This window comes from Ascaphus truei, chromosome 8 (assembly GCF_040206685.1).
Source record: "Ascaphus truei isolate aAscTru1 chromosome 8, aAscTru1.hap1, whole genome shotgun sequence".
NCBI classification, from domain to species: domain Eukaryota; kingdom Metazoa; phylum Chordata; class Amphibia; order Anura; family Ascaphidae; genus Ascaphus; species Ascaphus truei.
The window spans coordinates 28,710,920-28,734,731 of record NC_134490.1 but is presented as its reverse complement, the minus strand read 5'-3'; the positions used below and the strand labels follow the sequence as shown (position 1 = coordinate 28,734,731).

General features: G+C 43.1%; 1 protein-coding gene across 5 annotated transcripts in view; it reads left to right on the top strand.

Annotated features, from left to right (window-relative positions):
* The first annotated feature begins 4,772 nt into the window (after nt 1-4,772).
* WASHC2C (WASH complex subunit 2C) overlaps nt 4,773-23,812 on the top strand; it is a 51,216-nt gene continuing 32,176 nt past the window's right edge. For 2 of the 5 annotated variants that reach the window (XM_075611033.1, XM_075611034.1), the window contains exons 1-8: nt 4,773-5,115; nt 7,917-8,081; nt 8,720-8,785; nt 9,268-9,441; nt 10,896-10,989; nt 14,878-14,945; nt 15,876-15,920; nt 18,478-18,564. In XM_075611033.1, coding sequence (XP_075467148.1) covers nt 5,014-5,115; nt 7,917-8,081; nt 8,720-8,785; nt 9,268-9,441; nt 10,896-10,989; nt 14,878-14,945; nt 15,876-15,920; nt 18,478-18,564 — 801 coding nt within the window. In that variant the 5' untranslated portion in view covers nt 4,773-5,013. The remainder of the gene's footprint in view (nt 5,116-7,916; nt 8,082-8,719; nt 8,786-9,267; nt 9,442-10,895; nt 10,990-14,877; nt 14,946-15,875; nt 15,921-18,477; nt 18,565-23,812) is intronic. The other 3 variants (XM_075611036.1, XM_075611032.1, XM_075611035.1) reach the window with 2 other exon arrangements.

Below are 23,812 nucleotides of genomic sequence, written 5' to 3'. Positions count from 1 at the left end.
TACGGAATAATGTAATTATATAATCCGATTAGTAATACATATATTAAAGGATAATGCTGATCAATACATTAATATTAGTATTTAAAGGATAAATTATATACGTGACATGGATAATATTTGAGTTAAAGCATTGATAATAAATAGGATTTGTTTAGGGTAGGAGTAATGATTACATAAGAATCATAATAGAGGATGAAATAATGTATAATGAAAGGGTAACTTCATGTGAAATGATCTTAATAAAAATTCATATACAATAATAATGTTGAATGTTATTCTATTAGTAATAATATGTCTATAACAACTACAGTGAATAACAATGTAAGCTCGAATAAATATGTTTTAAACATATTGTGAAGTGATTACAGTATTTTAAATGAAGAATGTTTATAGAGACTGTATACAGTATCATTTTAACAACAGAAGTTCGTAACTACTGAAATATATTATAAATGCTTAATAAGATCTACCAAATCAATACATCATTAATTAGTGATTATACATACATCTATAAGATTCTATCACTGAAAGTGCTATTGATGAACATATTGCAGTAAATACAGAGAGAACATAATGTCTGTTGGAAATCGAACAAGGAAATGTTTGAGTTCCCAGGATGTGTTTATTCCAAGGGGAGACAATGACCCTGTGTTTAAATCCAAAACATTTCTCTACAGTTGAGGATTGTTTCTCTGTTTCCTCCCCTGGTTGGTGTATTAATCTGTTCCAGAGCACTAAAGGAAAAATTCTCCAGATTGCCATGAGGACATGTAGAAAAATGTATTGATACTGGGTACTTGTCATCCTTTATTAAAATTGATCTTTGATGTTCTGCTATTCTGATTTTTAGAGGACGTATCGTTCTTCCAATGTATTTACTGCCACAACCGCATTTAAGCATGTATATAATGTAGTTGGAGTTGCCGGTCATTAGCGATCTAAATTTATGTTACTTTTGTATAACTTTTTACTGTTTGTCATACGAAGATAAAGCACTTTGCGTGTGAAACGCGTTAGAGTGTTAGCTCCAGTACTATCTATTATGTTTTCTATCAGCCAATAAACACTTTTTTTGGTCATTACGTCCCCCTTCTCTGATTTTTCAACTCTCAAAGTAATACTTCCTGGTAAAACATTTTATAAATAAATATCCCAACTCCAAACCATCCAAAACGCTGTGGCAAGACTCATCTATCACATTCACTGCTCCACTTCTGCTGCTCCACTATGCAAATCCCTACACTGGCTTCCCATTTTTCTAGAATCCCATTTTAAATCAAAACTCTGATTTACAAAGCTCTAAACGACGCCGCCTCACCTTACATCTCAGCCCTCATCCCCAAATATATCCCTAAAACACCCTCTCTACTCTGCTCACAAAATTCGCCTTTTCTTCCGTCTTATTATCACCTCTCACTCCCACCTATAACACTTCTCCTGTGCTGCCCCCTCTGTCTGAAATTCCCTACCACGTACCATCAGACTCTACCCCAAGCTTTCACATTTAAAAACTCCCTGAAAACTCACCTTTTCTGGCATACCTCTAACATCCAACCCCATTGAGACCAGCTGTGCAGCGGCACCAATCTCCATGCTATGAAACATCCCCAACCTCAAACCTTAATGGGATCAGCTGTTTGGCTGGACCATACTCCAACCATGCGCCATCCCACAATAAGCAGTCACTTTACCTTTTGTTTCTACATCGTCACTCATTTCCTCTAGAGAGTAAGCTCTCACAAGCAGGGCCCTTATTATCTCTTTATATTTGTTTGTCATTATTTGTATGCAGCTGTTTAATTATCAAATCTCTGTACCCCCATTTTACCACTCTGTGGAATATGTTGGCGCTTTACAAATAAACAATAATAATAATTGTGTATGCGGGTGTAAGGGGGTCACCCCCGGTTCCCCTGATCTTCCTTTGCCCCCTGCCTTACCCCTGTGGCAGTGGGGGAAGGCGACTTCTCCCTGTTGGCGCCGCCATCTGGGCCGGCGCCGTCAGGGTCCTGATGCTCGCGCATGCACGAAGGGATGCGCATGCGCAGATAGCCGCGGCGGCCATGTTGTGGTTGGCGCGAGGTTCACGCAATGCGCTGAGGTTGGCAAGGGAAGCGGTGGCCATTACAAGTGTGAAGGAGCTCTGGGAGGTTGCGCAGACGCAGTTAAGCGTAGCGGCGGCCATTACAGCTGCGCACAGGCGCAGTAAAGATCGCGCACGCGGTCCCCATAGGAAAGAGCTGTACCAAGAACTACAATTCCCAGCAGCCTCTGGGGACTGCACTTTCACCCTGGTCACAGGCAGCCAGACAGCCAATAGAGCTGGCAGCTTCTCCTGCAGCAAAGAAGATACAATGTTGTGTGCAGACAGGGTTTTGTCTTCAGGGTGTTGGATCCAGGAAGTGATTGGGGAAGGAATGTACAGAGAGCAGTGCTCTGCTGTACTAGGCCCCAGACACCCCAGGCCAAGGTAGGCCTCACTCCCCACTAGGTTAGTGGGTAAGTTCATAGCGAAGGCCCCTAGGTTAGGGACCCTGCCCTTAGGTGCGTGTGAGGTGCAGCCTTGTCAGTGTCACGGCTGTCAGTGCTGACAAGAAGGCATAGTGTGTGTGCAGTGTAGCTGCAGGTACCAGTGTGTGTGCAGCCATTTGCTGCAGGTACCAAGCAGGTTGCAGTGCGTTGGTTGCAGTGTGTTGCTGCAGGTACAGTGAGTGTAGTGGGTTGCTGTGAGTATTAGGTAGGAGTTAGTGAGAGGGGATCCAGGGGTTGAAGGGAGAGGTAGTGTGGGTGCAGGGGGTCAGTGACCCACCTGCATAGGACAGGCTACCCCGTAGGCCCCTAGGAGCGTTCCCTGAAGTCACAGAAGGTTGCTGTGCTGCAGGGACGACCTATAGTAGTAGCGAGAATCACCCTTCACTGTATTACCAGCTAGGGACAAAGGGACAAGTGTGAGGAGCAGGTTTGCTGGCGAGTCGTCTGGGACCAGACGGCTGGACATTGAGACCCAGGAGGCAGACCGCGATCCGTCTGATCCTTTTCGAAGAGGTACCGGTCACCGCCGTGACCGGAAGGTACTATAACAACAAGTGCACCAACACCGGTCATCAGGCGCTGATCCCTCCTTAGGCTAAACTCTTTAGGGACACTAGCGAGTAGAGGACCGAGCCTATACCAACACATTGCTATACATGGACACGGTGTGTGGGGCACGCGGTGAGGGGACGGAGACTTACTCCTAATGAGTGGGTGAGCCGCTAAGGTTATACCGTTAGAGTATAAGTGTACATGTTATGTGTTATTGCCACCCTGCATTATCATAGTAAAGGCATTGGTTGTTATACATGCTGAGTGTATGTGTATTAATATATTGTCCTGCGAGGAACCACTCCCCCTCTGGTGGGAGCCATCGCAGGTGGAGGCGCTGCACCGAGTACAGGCATACCCTGCATTAACGTACGCAATGGGACCGGAGCATGTATGTAAAGCGAAAATGTACTTAAAGTGAAGCACTACCTTTTTTCCACTTATCGATGCATGTACTGTACTGCAATCATCATATGCGTGCATAACTGATGTAAATAACGCATTTGTAACAGGCTCTATAGTCTCCCCGCTTGCGCACAGCTTCGGTACAGGTAGGGAGCTGGTATTGCTGTTCAGGACGTGCTGACAGTCGCATGCGTGAGCTGCGGTTTGCCTATTGGGCGATATGTCCTTACTCGCGAGTGTACTTAAAGTGAGTGTCCTTAAACCGGGGTATGTATGTACAGGGTTACTCATATTATACTTGCCCCAGGTTCCCTGTGGCGGAAGCTCAGCCCTCCTGGGAGCCTAACAGGTAACGCACCACACCAGGTAACATTAGGTTCTCCTCACCTACACACTATATACGATTGGGTGGGGGAATACCCGTTACACGAGTATATTTGAAGCATGTTTTCTTTGTTTTGTTTTTTAATATAAACACTGCACAATGGAGTTTGCTGTTTTCCATTTTTTGTTTTAGAAGAATCTGAGACCTATTCCTGGAAACACTTGCTCATGGTCAAACATGGTTATAATTTGGTTTCTGGAAACCATTGATAGATTGCTACTGTAGCAATTCCAATTAAAAAAAATACTGCAGCACTGCCAACCCACTTCTATAAAAAATTGCTGGCAAGGACTGAAATACAGTGAATATGATCTGGTGTTCGCAGACCACAAATTACATTTTAATTGGATAATGCTGATCACTTGATGAGTGAATTTGTATTGCTTCAGTGGCCATACTGACCTGAGTGCTTAATATATATTGTAAGAACACATGATTACCCCTTTTCTGCCAGAGGGACCCAGAACATGTACATTTAGTCATCAATGCTGCATTAGCAAGGACCCAGGTATGTGAGTTTTCGGGATTCTTGATTAAACAAACAAAAAAAACACGTTATGGTGAGTACAAAAAAGTGATAAACCCCCTCCTCCACCTTACAGTGTATATAGCACAAGTGGTATCTTTATTTGATAAAATAAATGTTGAGCCATTTTTGATCCTTTTAAAACTCTGTGGCACTGAAGGTCCAAATGGTAAATGAGGAAAGACTGAAGACGATGAAAATGGTTATAATTGATGGTATTCGAAGCACAGGGGGGCGCATAAACCCCACATACATATTTCTATCTCACAGCAAGGACCACACTCCCTGGCCGGGAAGCAACACAGAGGAGGAGCCTTTCCCGCCCTTTCTGACAACAGCAGCTTGTGAAACTTGATCACGTGCTCTGACACCACTTCGGTCACATGACAGGGGTCACCTGACGCTGGTTCCAGTATGGCGTCGGTGACAGACTAAGTAGATAGTATCGGTGATGTTCTAGTGCGCTTTCCTCGCCGGAGCGTGACGTCATACCGCGACGTCACTATCTCCCCACCGGCGTACCTGTGGAAGCCGCCGACGGTTTTTATTTTTCCGGACACTCGGAAAGGGACGGCCCCGGTTTCCCGGAAAACCTCCACCTCTGGTTTCACCCATGAACGGGCCGACGGCAGAGGAACCGGTGTGGGAGAGGTCGTGGTCGTTGGAGGAGATCGGGAAGAGCAGCCAGAGCTGGTCGCTGGGGGCAGATGCCGGGGTGAGGAGACCCCCTTGGGATGTGATATGGGGGCGGGTGGACACGTGACGTGTGCTTAACCCATGCAGTGTTACAGTGATCTGCAACACATTGACACTGACGAGATTGTAACTATTTACATCTGCTGCCCTATTAAATGTAGGTAGATGCCACAGTCCATAAATGATTTATCCTAATATATAAGTCTATACCTTACCCCCCAAACAGAACTGTTTGAGTCCTATCATTTGGGAGAAAATGGGGGTTCATGATTGAGAGTCCAAGTAAGTAACCCCCCTAAGGAGGCTCTGTAACACATGCAATTTACCATATGCAGATATATTCTCATATTACCAATAAAATTATACACCTCACAGTAGAAGTGGCATTAAATGCCTATAACCAAGGTGATCATTATCAGAGAAGTCTCTCCTAGCTTTGATTAGCTCAAGGTTCTGAACTTGAACCACTGGTAGAAATAGGTTAAAAAAAAAGTACAGTGACTAGATTTTCCAAAGTAAAAACCTTGACGCATTAGAAAAAAATATATTTATAAAACAAATTTCATCACTTGAAACTAAATATTAAAATGGTACTTGTCTAATAGCGTCCCCATTTGTTGTATTATTGATTTATTTCAGTTTCCTAACAAACTCTTGTGTAGCAAAATAATGGTGTCATTTATTAATATAAACCTTTGGGGGTAAGTATCTCTGGAAGCAGGGGGTCCCTGTTAGATGAAATTAACGGGGTTCAACTCCGGAGACCCTCAACTACAAATCCTATATTAAAAAATGAAAGGAAAAAAAAAAATACTTGGGTTTTTAAAGAGTTTTAAGTGAGGTCCAAACTGGATAAAGCTAAAAACCGGGACATTTAAACGATTTTGAGAACATTGTTGTGATACTGGGACGTATGGTCACCCTATATAAAAGGTACGGTGAATTGAATAGTTACAGGACCTATACAACCGGTACAGTTGGAGGGTATGAGAGTCATTGCCAGCTAAATAAGGGAGAGGGAAATGGTTATAGAGCCATCTGCCGGGTAAACAAATACTTGGATTAAATGTGGCCTTGACCCTTCTCGATGACTCCTAGCATTGCAAAGCAATGTATTTTCTGTTTCCTCTGACACTGATGGGGTTAATATTCACAGGAAGGGGGGGGGGTATTATTAACCCCTTTCCATCAGCCAAAGATATACTTGACCCTCCACTGCCAGTAGGACCCCTAATGTGTTGTCTGGCAGCAAAGTTGTTAAACTGCCCCCATGCAATCCAATGTATTTACACTTAATAATATTTTAAAGTAATTGAGCAGACAAACTTGAGGAATTTATCAATACAAATATTGGATCTCGATAATTGAAGCATTCCCTGATATTTGCAGTATTGGTTTTATAAGCTAGGCCCACTGCACCTAATGTAAGATGGCAATTCCTCCATGACCAAAATGTTACTGGTGGCAGTAACATGTTTACTCGGCTGTAACCCGTTAATCAATCAATGCCTTTTTTACCCAAATGTGGCACCTATAAGTATTTTTACTTAAGTTTAAGTTAGTTTGTAAACACCAGTGAGCTGACACCTGGAACAGGTTTGATTTCGTCTGGCTGCTCCCTTTTATCCAATGTCACTGGGTGTTAAGCAGGAATTTGCACTAATATCTTTTATTGTTTTTCTTGGGACAAACGTAATTTAAAAAAAAAGGTGCAATAAAGGCAAATCAGTGCCAGGTTACAAAAGACAGAATAAAGAGAAGTGCTAGAACAAGAGGTCATGTACTGAAGCTAGCGGGTGGGAGGTTTGGAAAATAAAAGGAAGTACTTCACTGAAATGGTGGTAGATTCATGGAATTGCCTCCCAGCAGAGGTAGTAAAGAATAATATAGTAAGGGAATTTAGAACTGATTGCAATAGACACAAGGTTATCCTAAATATGAAAGGTAGGCAAGGATAAAATATGGTGTGATTTACAATAGAGTGGAAAATGGAGGGTCAAATAGAAACATAAAATTAGACAGCAGATATGAACTATGTTGAAACCTGAACACATGCAATAACATGACCAGCACGCACTAACAGTGGGATGGGGAATGCAAGAGAGACCTTATTCAGAAACATTGACCAATGTTGTTGTTTTTTTTTATATTACATTTCTGTTTTTTTACTGTGTGTGCTCGTCATACATTAGTTGCAAGTAAATATAGGGAACATTCCCCAAACAAATTGTATAGAAGGAATGAGGAGGACACCAGTATTTAGGAAATTGCAAACATGTCGTTGTGATTCTAAAGGATAAAATACAAGTACAAAAGTAACATTACAAGACCATAATAAATATATACCCAATATAAATACAAAAAAATAGGCTGAATGCTTAGAGATACTTGACGCCTCTGCCTTTTGTCAAGAGTCTTGGTCTATACAGTATACAGGCATACCCCGGTTTAAGGACACTCACTTTAAGTACACTCGCGAGTAAGGACATATCGCCTAATAGGCAAACCGCAGCTCACACATGCGCCTGTCAGCACGTCCTGAACAGCAATTCCGGCTCCCTACCTGTACCGAAGCTGTGCGCAAGCGGGGAAACTATAGAGCCTGTTACAAATGCATTATTTACATCAGTTATGCACGTATATGACGATTGCCGTACAGTACATGCATCGACAAGTGGGGAAAAGGGAGTTCTTCACTTTAAGTACATTTTCACTTTACATACAGTACATGCTCTGGTCCCATTGTGTACGTTAATGCGGGGTATGCATGTACACTGTTTATCACACACAAACCAGCCATCTCTTTCTGTTCTGTATTAGCTCCTGAATTTCCTTCGAGAATTCTCTCAGCAGACCATATCAAGGACGCACGAGATCGAGAAACGGTTGGATGGACTGATTCGTGAAGCAAAAGCCACAGATTGCCGACTGCACAATGTCTTCAATGATTTTCTCATGTTATCTAATACTCAGTTCATTGAAAATGTAAGTGCTTTAAAGTGGGAGGGAGAAAAAGATATCTATATCTATCTAGATACATAGGCTATATTTATAGGATATTGATCCAGAGGAAAGCAAAGTGAACCCCAGACACCACACCACCTCCCCTTCAGAATTGTTTTAAGTTATGTGATGGTAAACCCTACAGTCTTGAAAATGCAAAGACAGCAGTACAACCAACTTAACACTGATGATAACCATTAAGGTTGAAACAGGTCTGTGAATGGTTTCTCTGGCTTTGCATCTGATTCCCATGCTGTGCTTTAAAGCTGGGTTAACAGCGAGCATTAGTTTCTATGGGCTCCATGTTACAATGGTTTTTCAGACAAAAGGTGACATAGTGTGCTCATTTGCATGTCACTTCCCAGAATCCCTTGCTGCAGTGGAAGCACTGTATGCTGGGGATAATGGTGAAACGCAGGGTTGTAGACCTGCCTAAGAGATGTGAATGTGCTCACTCGTGATAGATATCTATCCTATCTATCTCTGTATTTTTGTCATATTGGAAGTAGCTCTGGGCTCCCTTTGTGTGTTTTTTTTCTTCTCGCTTTAACACCATCTTTACACCTAGCTCCCTCTGGCAATATTGAGGTGTCTGATTTAAGTGTTTTTACTTTTGTCAGAGAGTATACGATGAAGAAGTTGAAGAGCATGTTGTCAAATCCGATCCAGGAGACAAGCTTGAACAGGTATGACAAATCTTTCATTATGTCAAGATGATTACATACAGAGTGAAATCATTTGATTTCATTTGGATACTATTGACAGTGCTTGAATTATCCACAACCAATTTTTAAATCCGAGTAGAAATGGGTACCTAACATTTTTGCCAATCCGTCATATAAAGATATAAAATTACTTTGCTGACTGCCCTCTCCTAGCGGAATGGGATGTTTGGCTGCGATTATACCTCCACTGACACCCTGCCACCGAACAACTCCCCTCAAGAACACCTCGCCACTTGACATGTCGCAGTACCGATCCCGATCTCCGCTCAGATGTCCCGTGCAGGACATTTAAAGATAGTGGCGACCTCTCAGGTCATCTGAGTGTGGATTTTATTGCCGCTGGATTATGGGCTTGGGATCTTGTCAGCACCGATTTTTGGATTTGTTCACACCCAACATAGTAATGCCAAATTACTTTATTTTTATTTTTTTTTGTCTTTAAGGAGAAAACACGGGAACAAAAAGAAGCTGAGTTGATTCCAAAAGTACAAGAGGCTGTCCGCTATGGATTGCAAGTGCTTGAAACTGCATTTGAGCAACTGGATATTAAGGCAGGAAATTCAGACTCAGAAGAAGAGGAACTAAATGAACGAGTAGAACTTATTCTAGAGCCAAAGGTAAATAAGCGATGTAAGATCATGCTGCCCCGCTGCTGTTACTTCGTAATGTATATGTAATTCGTGAATTGGAACATATGTTGAGTGAATCAGAATTCTTTTTCTAGGAGCTAATTGATTTAAAGCAGCAATCCTCCCTCCAGAAGCCTATATGAGTTTAACTCCTATAATGTTAATATCTTGCCCACCAAGCATGTCTGTCTTTTTTTTTTTTTCTTTTCATGATTTTCTTGATCTCTAGCTTCTGATGTTACCATGGTAACCTTTAGACTGCTCTGGAGAGAGCTCCATTTTAAGTTGCCGGACAATTAATCCAAAATGCTTGTTTCGCAAACAAAGCATCCAATTTTTCTCTTAAAGTAAAAAAGGAAAAAGCGAGAGAAAAAATTGCGATCACGCAAGACTGTTGCTTTAACCGTTGATCTTTAGTCAGTATTGAACATTTGTATGCAGTTTTAACATTCATTCATATAATTTGCGTATACATAGTTGCTTTTCAAATTTAGGGGCCAAAGGCACAATAGCAAGTAAATATAAGTATGTAGTGATTGCTTTCTAGGAAGTACTGGTGCATCATACAATTCCATTTCGCAATTATTTCCCAATATTGCATGCATTCCTTGAAGAAGCAATCATTGCATATTTCTGCTTACTGCCTATTGTGCCATTGAGCCTTAATCTTTCCTCTTTGCTGCATCATACAGTTCTGTTTAGCAGTTACAGGCGGTCCTCGGTATCCGACGGCCCGCTTTCTGTTGAATGCCTTATCCGACGCCGCATAATGCAGTCCACTGGAAGCATTATCCGACATCGGAACCGCTTATTCAACGCTCACCGCCGCGGATAAACATGGACCCGCAATCCGACGGTCCATTATCAGACGGCGGTTTGCAGGATGTGTTCCGTCGGATAAGCGTGGACCCCATGTATTCCCCAAAGAGGACAGATGTAGAAACGGGTCACATTTGTGCCCCTTGTCTTTCTGAGCTGATCTGTAACAAAACTGTTGGTACCTTCACGTCAACAACTTGCTTTACCAAAGCTTCTCCGAAAGAGATACTGGTCTGAAGTCATTGGGCAGTAGCCTTTCATGTTTGTTCCTTCGTAATGTATCTTCAGACATTAATAATTTTTTTTGCTAGTTTGGCACAATTAAAGTTCTAAATGTTTGTTTTTCTTTTCCAGTCCGTCTCCGAGGTTTTTTTAGTGGTTTATCCCCATTTCCTAAACGTTGTACTGTAGCGTATTTTGCAAAATCCTATTAAATGGAAGCTACGATAGTTCAAAATGAAAAATGTGGATATGATTAAGCAATGTAATGGTGGTTTAGGATAAGACTTGTTATACTAAGAACGATCTTAAAAGAACAAATTAACTATCCACTTTATTAAAATATTTATTTTTTATTTTTAGATTTAGACAAAACTGAGATCAGTTACCTGTTTTTGTTTCAGGATCTTTACATTGACAGACCTTTGCCTTACTTAATCGGCTCTGAACTCTTCATGCAGCAAGAGGATGTGGGACTAGGAGATCTGTCCAGTGAAGGTATTTCAAACAACTGTGTTGGACAATATACCAGTAATATGATGATACTATAAGTAGATAGACATTTTTTTTTATATATATATTGTATCAATGGTTGGGATTCACTAATCCTATATTGGCTCTTGCCATTGACTTAAATGGATCACTGTGTGAGAACCCATGTTGAAGCTTAGTGAATCTTCACCATTGATGCCCTAGGGAGGTTGCTCTGACAGTGCTGCTTTTGTGTCTTGTCTGTCAGTAAGACTTGCAACATGCTTTTCTTTCCTTCTTTATGGCCATCATCACACAAGTCAAAGTTGCAGTGGATTATTTATTCTGATGGCAACTGAAAACTCTGCACCTTCAATCTTGGCAATCTACATAGAATTACGACACCCCTCCTTTCCTCCCAGCGCAAGGATAGCGTCGCCCCCTCCTTTCCTCCCAGCCCAGGGATAGCGTCGCCCCCTCCTTTCCTCCCAGCCCAGGGATAGCGTCGCCCCCTCCTTTCCTCCCAGCGCAAGGATAGCGTCGCCCCCTCCTTTCCTCCCAGCCCAGGGATAGCGTCGCCCCCTCCTTTCCTCCCAGCCCAGGGATAGCGTCGCCCCCTCCTTTCCTCCCAGCCCAGGGATAGCGTCGCCCCTCCTTTCCTCCCAGCCCAGGGATAACGTCGCCCCCTCCTTTCCTCCCAGCCCAGGGATAGCGTCGCCCCCTCCTTTCCTCCCAGCCCAGGGATAACGTCGCCCCCTCCTTTCCTCCCAGCCCAGGGATAGCGTCGCCCCTCCTTTCCTCCCAGCCCAGGGATAACGTCGCCCCCTCCTTTCCTCCCAGCCCAGGGATAGCGTCGCCCCCTCCTTTCCTCCCAGCCCAGGGATAACGTCGCCCCCTCCTTTCCTCCCAGCCCAGGGATAGCGTCGCCCCCTCCTTTCCTCCCAGCCCAGGGATAGCGTCGCCCCCACCTTTCCTCCCAGCCCAGGGATAGCGTCGCCCCCACCTTTCCTCCCAGCCCAGGGATAGCGTCGCCCCCACCTTTCCTCCTAGCCCAGGGATTGCGTCGCCCCCTCCTTTCCTCCCAGCCCAGGGATAGCGTGGCCCCCTCCTTTCCTCCCAGCCCAGGGATAGCGTCGCCCCCACCTTTCCTCCCAGCCCAGGGATAGCGTGGCCCCCTCCTTTCCTCCCATCCCAGGGATAGCGTCGCCCCCTCCTTTCCTCCCAGCCCAGGGATAGCGTCGCCCCCACCTTTCCTCCCAGCCCAGGGATAGCGTCGCCCCCTCCTTTCCTCCCAGCCCAGGGATAGCGTCGCCCCCTCCTTTCCTCCCAGCCCAGGGATAGCGTGGCCCCCTCCTTTCCTCCCAGCCCAGGGATAGCGTGGCCCCCTCCTTTCCTCCCAGCCCAGGGATAGCGTCGCCCCCTCCTTTCCTCCCAGCCCAGGGATAACGTCGCCCCCTCCTTTCCTCCCAGCCCAGGGATAACGTCGCCCCCTCCTTTCCTCCCAGCCCAGGGATAGCGTCGCCCCCACCTTTCCTCCCAGCCCAGGGATAGCGTCGCCCCCACCTTTCCTCCCAGCCCAGGGATAGCGTCGCCCCCTCCTTTCCTCCTAGCCCAGGGATAGCGTGGCCCCCTCCTTTCCTCCTAGCCCAGGGATAGCGTCGCCCCCTCCTTTCCTCCCAGCCCAGGGATAGCGTTGCCCCCTCCTTTCCTCCCAGCCCAGGGATAGCGTCGCCCCCTCCTTTCCTCCTAGCCCAGGGATAGCGTCGCCCCCACCTTTCCTCCCAGCCCAGGGATAGCGTCGCCCCCTCCTTTCCTCCCATCCCAGGGATAGCGTCGCCCCCTCCTTTCCTCCCAGCCCAGGGATAGCGTCGCCCCCTCCTTTCCCAAGGATCCATTTTTATCCCTTCCTCCCCTACATGATCAGGGATATGAGGAGTTTAGGTTGCTTTCATAATTTAGAAATGTAATAATAAAAACACCACATACTTTTAATGTTAAAAACAAAACTTCCAAATTGTTTACATGAAAATGTAAAAATAACTAATTTGAACAGTTAAAGGTGTCTTGTACAGTTTTTAGTTATTATTGAACAGATATTTAACCATATACATCTTGTATTGCCCAATCCTAATGTAAACGGATTAAAAGTACAACTTCCTTTTGACTTGAGCAGCTTTTGCAGTATATTAAAAAGTTACGTAGTTTACCTCCACATAAAGAATTGCAGTTTCTGTATACATTTTCAATTACCAGTTAATCAACAAACTCAAAACCTATTGATCTTGACTTTTATACGTACATTTCTGTTTTTATCTTGCCTGCTAGAACACAGTTGAAGTAATCCATAATGGTGTTACATGCATCATGACTTTAGTTTGCTGGATGAACCCATTGTGAGATGTAATGACATTTCCTTTTCTTTTGTCCTGTAAACAATACAACCGTGGATTACTTCAAAATTAGCTTGTCACAAATCCCCTGATGACTACGTGTGAGTTATTTTTATTGAAATGGCATCTCAAGTGGGAAAACACTATTCATTACTTAAAGTTTCAGGAAATATGGTCTTTAGAGCTGCAGTGGTATTAGCTTAAACCGTGTCTCACAAACTACAATGCGTGACAAGTGTCACACCAGATCCTTATAACTGCACTCAATGTACATATAAATGGAGACACTTAATAAGTCTAAGGATTCCAATATCCTAAAGGCAACAATAGTGCAGCCATATGGCCACCCCTCAGGGAACCCGAGTATACACTCCACTAATACATTTTATGAAAAATAATACAATTGTAATATATGATCTAGACTATGCAAGTGATATTATATACAGTGTAAATATAAACAATACAAATACCCATAAGTGAGGCTGCCCAAGTGTCCGGCTAGTACAACTACAATGAGCTGAATACCTCTGATGGTACAGAGGGTCTGCAAATACCCGATCACCTCAGGATAATAGATATGTAGGGCATCCCATGTGGGAAGGTAAGTAGGAAGTCAATGTAACTATATGTACAGTGATGCACCTATGTTAAACCCAGATTAGTCACATAGGTCTATGGATAGCACCCAGTAGGCAGTGTTTATACTGTACTTGATTGTATACAGAGCCTGGGATAAACATTTGTTGGGTAAGGGAAGTAGGTAAATCTACATACCAGGTTTACATGCCAAATAGTAATGTGCCCTGCAATAATATTAGGAGACACTGTATCCTATGGGTACACATAAGAGATGACTGAATATATTCATTCAGGTGGTACTCAAAGAAAGATAAGACCATTCATATATATTGATTATCTCATGTAACACCTACATATATTGATGCATCCATACAAATAGGTAAATGAGTGGATATCAATGTGTGGATTTAGGCCTAAATTAAAAAGGTAAGTGGTATAGCTGCTAGTAAATCAGTCTGCAATGGTAAGTAAACCTCGCAATACAACCATGCATCTTGGTGACTTCCTGGTTGGGCGGTCTCACTCGTCGATGTCAACATAATGACGTCATCAAAACCATGTCTCACCTAATCTTGCACTTTAGAATGCACTAGTCCAGCCATATGTAGTGTTTAAAAATGGGCATTGTGATCAAGAGGATAGAAAACAGAGGACGGGTTCACTGAGCGTAATGGCAGATATTACACCCCGATCTAGTGTTAACTGCCATGGACTTCAATGATGGTTAACGCTGAACGGTACCCCGCATCTTCGCTTTGTGAATCTCCCCCAGAGAGAGATGACAAAGAAATGTATCAGAGCATGGACTTTGAGCATCCATTTCCTAAATCCCAGGGTTCATCCCCTACAACTGGATTCTTTTCAGAAAGGGATAGTGAATTTTGGAGTATGACTTTTATATGTGGGGATATTTCTTACACAAACCTCTCCGTTGCTGTTGAAACAGAAGGGTCTGTCGATAATGACCGGGGCAGCATAATTGACAGTGAAGAGGAAGAAGAAAAAGATGAAGAGGTAAGAAAGTTTCCCAATTGTCGGTTTTTTTTTGTTTTGTTTTTTACATTTATTAAGAAATTAAGCTTTCCAGCTGCATAAAGGTGCAGTCCCTCCTAGGACTAAAGTGAACAAATGTCAGTGACATGTTATAAAGGGTTGCAACTGGTTGATTGGTGCACCTTTTACCCAGATCTGACACTTCGGAGTAGTTTTACATGGCTCTTTGCATTTGGTTTGTAACCTTCGTGAGCTGAGACATGGAGGAGTTTGATTTCCTCTGGCTGCTCCCCTCTCTGTGATGTCATTGTGTTAAACAAGAGTTTTCCTAGCCATAGCCCATTCTCTCTCTACCCCTTATTTGTACTCTCTAATGAGGACAGGGTTAATGGTAAAGAAAATACTTTGTTAAATTATTTACAAAATATTTATAATCTGACTGGTTTCCTTAAACAGATGTAACCATACCTAAAGCAAACATTTGTTGCCTTTGATTTTTTTTTTTTGGGGGGGGGGGGATTCAGGGCCTCTGAAGAACTTCCTCTATCCTTAATCAATCTTGTCCTTATCAGAGGCAGTCAGTCTTGTAGATATCAGTGACCTAACATAAAAGAAAATCAACTCCCTCGCAAACGGTATCGATAACCATTTAAACATGCCTCTGTCATTAGTCCACTTTGGTCCTAGGAGGGATAGCTCTTTTTACAAACTGTAATGTCTCTTCATTTGCAGTCAAGAATATCTCACTGCAAAATGTCAGAAAATTGATTTCATTAATAGGAGCTAATCTCATATGATTGGACTAATCAAACTAAAGTTTCTTCATGGTGATCAGGCAAAAAAAAATAATCCAAATAACTTTTGTTCTGTTTTGTACACATACAGTAATGCGTAACGGTCCGGCAACTTATATATAGAACACTTCAGGATATCACCTTTTTTCCATTCTAGGAATCAGAAGATGATTTGGGCAACAATTCTGAGGAAAAGAAATTGGTAAGGGAGCGTTTCTTAATGTGTTGTCTACTGGATATTCTGCCCCTAAATCACTTCAATGACCAACGGAACAAGAATTTTATTAACGTGAATGTCTCGGATGTCGCTGTGAACCTTCTAATTTATTATAGTTGTTTAGGTCAATTTCCTAATGGCTGATTTAAAATCGACATCTAGAACAAGTGCTGAATATTTTAGATCTCTTGGATTCCCTGTGCACCTGGGTTGGATTTCACCTCTGTGTTCATATTCACTTGGTTAAATAAAGAAACACAACTTTTGAAGTTTCCCAAAATCTTGCCATCTACTTCACTCTTCATTAGATTGGAGCGGAATGTGAAGCAATGCAGTGAACTGTTAACTCTGTGAACTGTGTTTAGTGTGGCTCTCATCATGCAATTGCATACTATTTGGTTCCTCTTCCTTCCTGGCACAGTGTTACCCGTGCAATCCATGCCAAAAAAACAAGTTTGTACACTAGCAATCTGACTTCCTTTAACAAATCTCTCATGATTAGAGAAAAGATTTGACATATTTTGATTCTCCTAAAATGAATTACAAATTTAATTTCTTATGGAGATCTGAATGTGGCTGTTTGTCAATCAAGTGTTCTCCTAGCCCACTCTGTCCTTATCGGAGAACCAAAGCATTTGTGGGACTGGCTGTGGAAACTCTTGTCACACAGTGACATCAGACCGAAGGGAGCAGCAAGAGGAAATCAAACTCCTCCCAAGTCTCGGCTCACCATCTTTTTAAACAAATTTTAAGAACATTAAAAAATTTTTTTATTTGGTTAAAAAAAAAAAAATGTAATCACCCAAATGTAACTCCTTAAAAATTTCACTGGTATTAGCACACACTGGTCCTATGAGAGAGTGCACCTTTTTTAAGTGCCTGAAAAACAGAGCACCTAGTTTATCCTAGTTTCACTAAGCACCATTAAATAAGGGTAAATACCATTACGTTCACTAAAACAGCAATGCGTATTGTTTTCCTTGAGTTAACACCTTTTTCACTAAGGTGATCAAATGCAAAAATAACATCCGTAATTAAGCTCTTCATCACGATGTAACGTTACTTTGGGATAACGCTGCGATACCTGCGAATAGCGGCTATTTAAGTCTTGGCGTCACTCGCAGCTAGAAACTGGAATAGGGCTTTTACACGAGAGACCAATATAGTATCGGGTCTATTTAGTTATAAACCTCCAAAAGATGAATGTATTCTCCACTAATACCTGAAAATATGCATATGTGAATACCTTTTTTACATATTTGTTTTTATTTGCATAATTCTCAGATTTTTAAAGGTTTGTTCACCGTTATTTCACCATGTGGGTCGCATGTAAATCTGTCCCCCTCCATCCTTCTCCCTGTCCCCCTCCATCCTTCTCTCTGTCCCCCTCCATCCTTCTCTCTGTCCCCCTCCATCCTTCTCCCTGTCCCCCTCCATCCTTCTCCCTGTCCCCCTCCATCCTTCTCCCTGTCCCCCTCCATCCTTCTCTCTGTCCCCCTCCATCCTTCTCTCTGTCCCCCTCCATCCTTCTCTCTGTCCCCCTCCATCCTTCTCTCTGTCCCCCTCCATCCTTCTCTCTGTCCCCCTCCATCCTTCTCTCTGTCCCCCTCCATCCTTCTCTCTGTCCCCCTCCATCCTTCTCTCTGTCCCCCTCCATCCTTCTCTCTGTCCCCCTCCATCCTTCTCCCTGTCCCCCTCCATCCTTCTCCCTGTCCCCCTCCATCCTTCTCCCTGTCTCGTCCTCTCCAGCAAAAGCTTGATTTCAGGGTAGGCTGGGAGAGTAATGTCAGAGTTGGGTATGACCTGTATTTTGTAGTGTTATTTGATGGGGTTATCGTAACGGGAGCTTGGTTAATATGAGAGGGAAATCATTTGGGCTGGAATGAGCTGATTTTCACGCCGTCTAGACTAACAGCCGATAATGTCACTTTATTTGCTTTTGTGAATACTGCGTTATGATTAATGTGCATTAACTAGCCTTTTTAACGCGGTGCTAACAACGGCATAGTGATTCTGGGCCTTTGTGTGCTATATCTAGTAAACTGAGCTGCTCATGATACCCTGCTTCCCATGTCTGTTCTTTGTTATACTCCGAGTCCCTGTTCAATATGCTGGAAAGCCAAATGAAGGAAGCTCAGAGGCTTCCATACCATGAAAGAGGAACAATCGCCGAGCCAAATTCAATATGCTGTGAAGCCCACTTTTGATTCTGTATGTCTCCCAATACACTATTTTGAAGTACCCGCTCTCAGGAGCTTAAAACATGTTGATGAATAGGCTTTGACAGCCTTATTCTTCTTGCCCTTACGTAATATACATTTAGCACCGGAGCTGCTTGGAGTGAACATAAGATTATTTTTTTAAGATAAGCCACAATTGAACACTTAACTAAGGACTAAGCTCTTAAACAGAGGAAAGTTGTAACGCAGGACAAATCAAATGGAGTTTAAGATCAAAATCCTTTTAAAATGTCATCCTATATTTTACTGATGCATTTTTAATTTTTTTTATTCCTTGCTGATTATACTTTTCCCCTCCCCAGCACACTGCATTGAGTGATGAAGACGAGGATAGCGGCTCTGACCTGTTTGATTCAGACAAAGAGGAAGACGAGGAAAACGACAAATTGGTAAGGCATGATTTTCAGCCCTCAAACATGACTTCTCCTATCTGTATCGCACTATCAATATAGTGATTATTGCGATGCTAGATGCTCCGAGTTGGATCTTGACCTCAACAAACTATACCAGTGGTTGGCAAAATGATATGCATGTACATTTCCCTTAATGGCCTTCAGCCTTGCCCCTCGCCGCGTCTATACTGCCTTCTGCATGCCTGACCCAGGGTGATGTTTTGGGGATTGGAAAGGGAGGTCCTGTGAAACAACAAGAAAAGGGCAGCAGAGGAGTCAGTAAATAGAATTCTTTACTAATATTACAAGAAATATCCATACTTATAATTCAAGTAACACGTAGTAAGCACAAAATATTGTGACCTCCAGCTAGGGGGCAGCAGGGAATGGGATTCCTCTATTATAAGCAGAAGACAAATACTCTGGTTCCCACAGGGTTCGTGCAGCTCCCAGTAAATGGAGTGATTCGCTATAACAATAGACTGTTATTCAGTCACTGTAACGCACTGATCAAACTACCACAACACGTGTCACCTTAATCCGTTCATCAGTTGGTTGATTCTTAGGGCTGTTATATACTGCGTGCGTGCCTATGCGAACGTGCGTGCACGTGCCGCATGCTTTTTGTATGTATACAGTGTTTAGAATACTGTATGTGTGTGTGTGTTTTATTATTTATTAAAAAAAAACATTGGTAGAAATAATATATTTATTAAATTTGTGTAAACACATGCATGCATACATACATACATAAACATGCATACATATACATACACATGCATGCATACATATACATACACATGCATACATATACATACACATGCATGCATACATATACATACGCATGCATATATACATATACATGCATACATATACATGCATACATATACATACGCATGCATGCATACATATACATATACATACACATACGCATGCATGCATACATATACATACACATGCATACATATACATACACATGCATACATACGCATGCATACATACATATACACATGCATACATACATATACACATGCATACATATACATACACATGCATACATATACATACACATGCATACATATACATACACATGCATACATATACATATACATGCACATGCATACTGTAGACGGACGTTCACAGAGGTACACAATTGGAGACTTTATAAGGTGAAATTTTAACGAGGCTTTATTGTGCCTTTTCCTTAACATCAGGAAACCATCCAAACAAGTGGGAAACAAAGCTTCTATTCACTTGGGAGTGGTTCTAGTGAAATACTATGCAATTCACAACTCCCTTAGTTAAGCATGTCTCCCAGCCCCTAACACATAGCATGATATGAACAGATATAAAAAGTCTTGTAATAAAAGTCTTATCTGTTCCTTGTGGTTTGGAGGGAAAATCTTCTCTGTCCCTGGTTGCTACCTTTTCTTCAGGGGTTGTCAGCATTCAGGTTTAGAAGTTTCCCCTGTGTCTTGGAAGCAGCTCTGCTGTGTCTTCTGGCAGAGATCAAGACATGGTCAGCTCCAGAGATCTGTGTCCTCTTGGTCAGTCTCTCCTGGGAGACTCAAGAACCTCTGCTCTGTCTCCAAAGTTCAGCTCACACGTGAGCTAAGGAGTCACTTCCTGTCTCAAAGGCAGGCTTTTTCTACCACCTGTAATCAGGCAGGTGGTGTTAGTTAATTTGCTACCAGCAGTTAACCACCACACTGCTGGATTAGAGGCACATTTGTGAACAGGGATACACATGCATGCAGATACATACGCATGGGTGCAGATACATACGCATGGGTGCAGATACATACGCATGGGTGCAGATACATACGCATGGGTGCAGATACATACGCATGGGTGCAGATACATACGCATGGGTGCAGATACATACGCATGGGTGCAGATACATACGCATGCGTGCAGATACATACGCATGCGTGCAGATACATACGCATGCATGCAGATACATACGCATGCATGCAGATACATGCATTGAGCGCAGGCAGCGGCGCGAAAAGATGAATTTCCTCATCTTCGCCGCTGTCTGTCGGCTCCCCTCTCCCTGCCGTGCGGGCGCGCAGCCCTTGTATAGAAAGGCTGGCTGACGTCAGCCAACTAAAATTCCGCGCGCACGGCACTATATAGAACGTGCCTTAAACCACTAATGGGCACTTAGAGCCCAGTCGGCAAATCACAGGTGTCATTAATAAAACCATAAAAAACCTTGCATGGCACAGTTCACTGAGAATGAAAGATTAATTCTTCCTATCTCTGACATGTATAAGATAAATATACAGACAGAATATATATAATTTTCACATATAATGAATGATCCATACATGTATAAAAAAATAAGAAAAAATCCATAGTGCTATGTTTCATATTAAAGTAAATTCAACTCTCTTATCCATTACATATTTATTAAACCTTTTATTTTCAATACAAAAAAATGATGCATTAAAAATCACGTTCTTTCAAAAAGTCCCAGAACTGACCCATGTAAGTTGACCTATACTTGCTTAAAGGGGCATTTCCTCATACCTGACTTTTTTTGTTTCATTTTAATAATGCAGCAGTTTTTTGCCTTTACTGTAATACGATTATCTAAGCTGGCAATCGATCCGTTCTCCTGTGATCGATCGCCGAAGATCCTGCTTCCCAGGGCACGCAATATGGTTGCCTCTTTCAAAAGAGGAAGTGCTGTAGCTTCCTAAATGGTTGCTATAGAGACATCATTGGATGCTATTTCACTTGGGCTTTTTGTTTGCCTTCCTCTGGATCAATAAAGTGTAAATACAAATATAGGATAAGTATATGTTGTCTACATTTTACATAGGTTGAGCTAAATGGACATGTCTCTTTTTCAACCTTATCTACTATGTAACGTGAATGCTGCTTAAATATAAAACATATATAAATGGCATACCAGAATAATATATCCAAATACCCTGTCTTCATTCCACTAAATTAGGATCTTATAAAAGGAATGATTTCAACTAGATCATTAAAACCTAGAGGAATTCTAGTTTTGCGGGTATATATACCCATAATTGCTCTCTGACCCAGCGTGATCTTTTTGCGAATTGCAAAGGGAGGTCACGTGACAAAAAGGCCTGTGTCGTGTTACAGGTTCCGGGGACTCCAGCTGAGAGACAATACAGCAGTTGTGGGCCTGAGAGCTGTAAGTGAAAACTCCCGGGCCACATACTGTCCAGTGCTGCCTTGTTACCCACCATTGATTTGGACCTTGTCTAAACAGTGCACTTTCTGAAAACACTTGGCTGTCCTTCCCTCTGTTTTATTTAGCATTTAGTTAGATTGTTACTTTCCATGAGTTAGCCAAAGAATGACTACCTGCTAACAGAGGCCCAGTGTATACAAGAGGGCAAGAAATATAGAGATGGAGGTGTGATGGGCATAAACTAGAGTCAAAAGTGACCATCTAGACGAGAGAAGATGAAAAAAGAAAGTAAAAGATTGGTGTTTATCTGCTGTCCAAACAGTCTCATATTATGTTTAAAACCTAGGTCAGGAGTGGCCAACTCCAGTCCTCTGGGGCCACAAACAGGTCAGATTTTAAGGATATCCCTGCTTCAGCACAGTTGCTCAATCTGGTTCAGTCAACAACTGAGCTGAGCAGGGATATCCTGAAAACCTAACCTGTTGGTGGCCCTTGAGGACAGGAGTTTGCCAGCCCTGACCTAGGTGTACGTGCAAAGTAAACAAAAGGTCATTGAAACAAATTCAAACTATTGTTTTAAAACAGTGAAGTCCTGTTTGGTGTCTGGTCAAGGGAAGTATATATGTTGACTTTTTAAAGCAACAAGACATGAGTGTAAAATGGCACCCGTGGCTCAAATGTATTAGTGACAGTGGATTGTGGGTAAGAAATGTACCAATATATATTTTTTGAACCATGAAAAATTGTGTTCCTTCATAAGAGGGTACTGAAATTGCCACTGTATGTCGGCACCCTAATTATAAATAATTTCAAATGTCGTGGCTGTATTGGCATGCTCAAACTTGTGTGTGAAACACAGCATTATGTAGCAACCCAAAGGGTCATTTTTATTAGGCAAGGTTACGCCATAAGATATCTTCCAGCACAGTATAGTAAATATAATCCATTAAAATGAAGGGATTTTAAGGCGTCTTCCACTGCAAGGAGGTTTCTTTTGGAGTATCACTGCTTAGTAATTATGGCCCTTTAGCAGGTTCAACCCTCTACGCAAAAGCCTAGCACTGTTTTGGCAGCAAATAGTTCACTGCCTAGAAGTGGCAGGAGCACTAATGAGCCACCTGGGCAGAAACCTTTAAAACATTCAGCCTGCAGTCCAGCACTGTTGCTGTTCTGGACTGCAGATGGTTACTGGGTCTGATATCTGTTACCCTATTATACTGCTGAACTTTAACTGAGAAAAAGCTATATTTATGGTGTTGAACTTTTGGCTGAGCAAAAGACGTATTTTTTTTTTATTGATTAACTTTGACTGAATAAAAGCCTACATTTATTTCTCCAAACGCAAGTCTCTTGTCATTACCTCTGCGGGTGTCTCCTACTGGTCCGTTGTGGCCAATACTCTTGTATGCGACGTTATGATGTTGTTCAAGACAAAAGGGGTCTGATCCAATAGCAATGCTTAGTAAATATGGCCTAACATGTTATGATTGTAATTCTTCCTTAGTAGGTAATTGCTTAAGCCTAAGGCCCCGCTGCCTCAGACCACGCGCCCGCACTGCAGACAGGCGGCGTGTGGAGAGGCACTAGACCGCTATCTGCGGTCTGTAGGGAGCTGGAGCGGGGGGCGTGGGCAAAACGGGTCGGGTGGGCGCGGCAATGACGTCAGGGGGCGGGGCCATCACTGTGTGTCAGGGGGTTCCCTCCCCCGCCTCCCCGCTCCCCGAAGCCTCCCTGAGGAGAGAGTCTGTGGGAGGGATCAGGGGGGCTCCCTTGGTGCTGCAGCTGCTTTCCCCGCTTCCCGAAGCATTCCCCGAAGTCCTCCCATCCCCCTCTCCGAAGCCCTCCCCTCCTCCCCTCCTCATTGGCTCACAGCCACACCACGTGACGCGTCGCCGCTTGGGATTACAATTCTCTTGAATCCCCTGGCGGCTGACGCGTCACAGCGTGTAGTGAGCTGTGCAGCGAGGGGGGACTGGGACCGGCTCGGGAGGATACCATCAGATGGTAAGTAGCGCGGCCGCACGGGCCGTCGGAAGCAGCGGGACCCAGGCCTTAGTCAGTATGGACAAC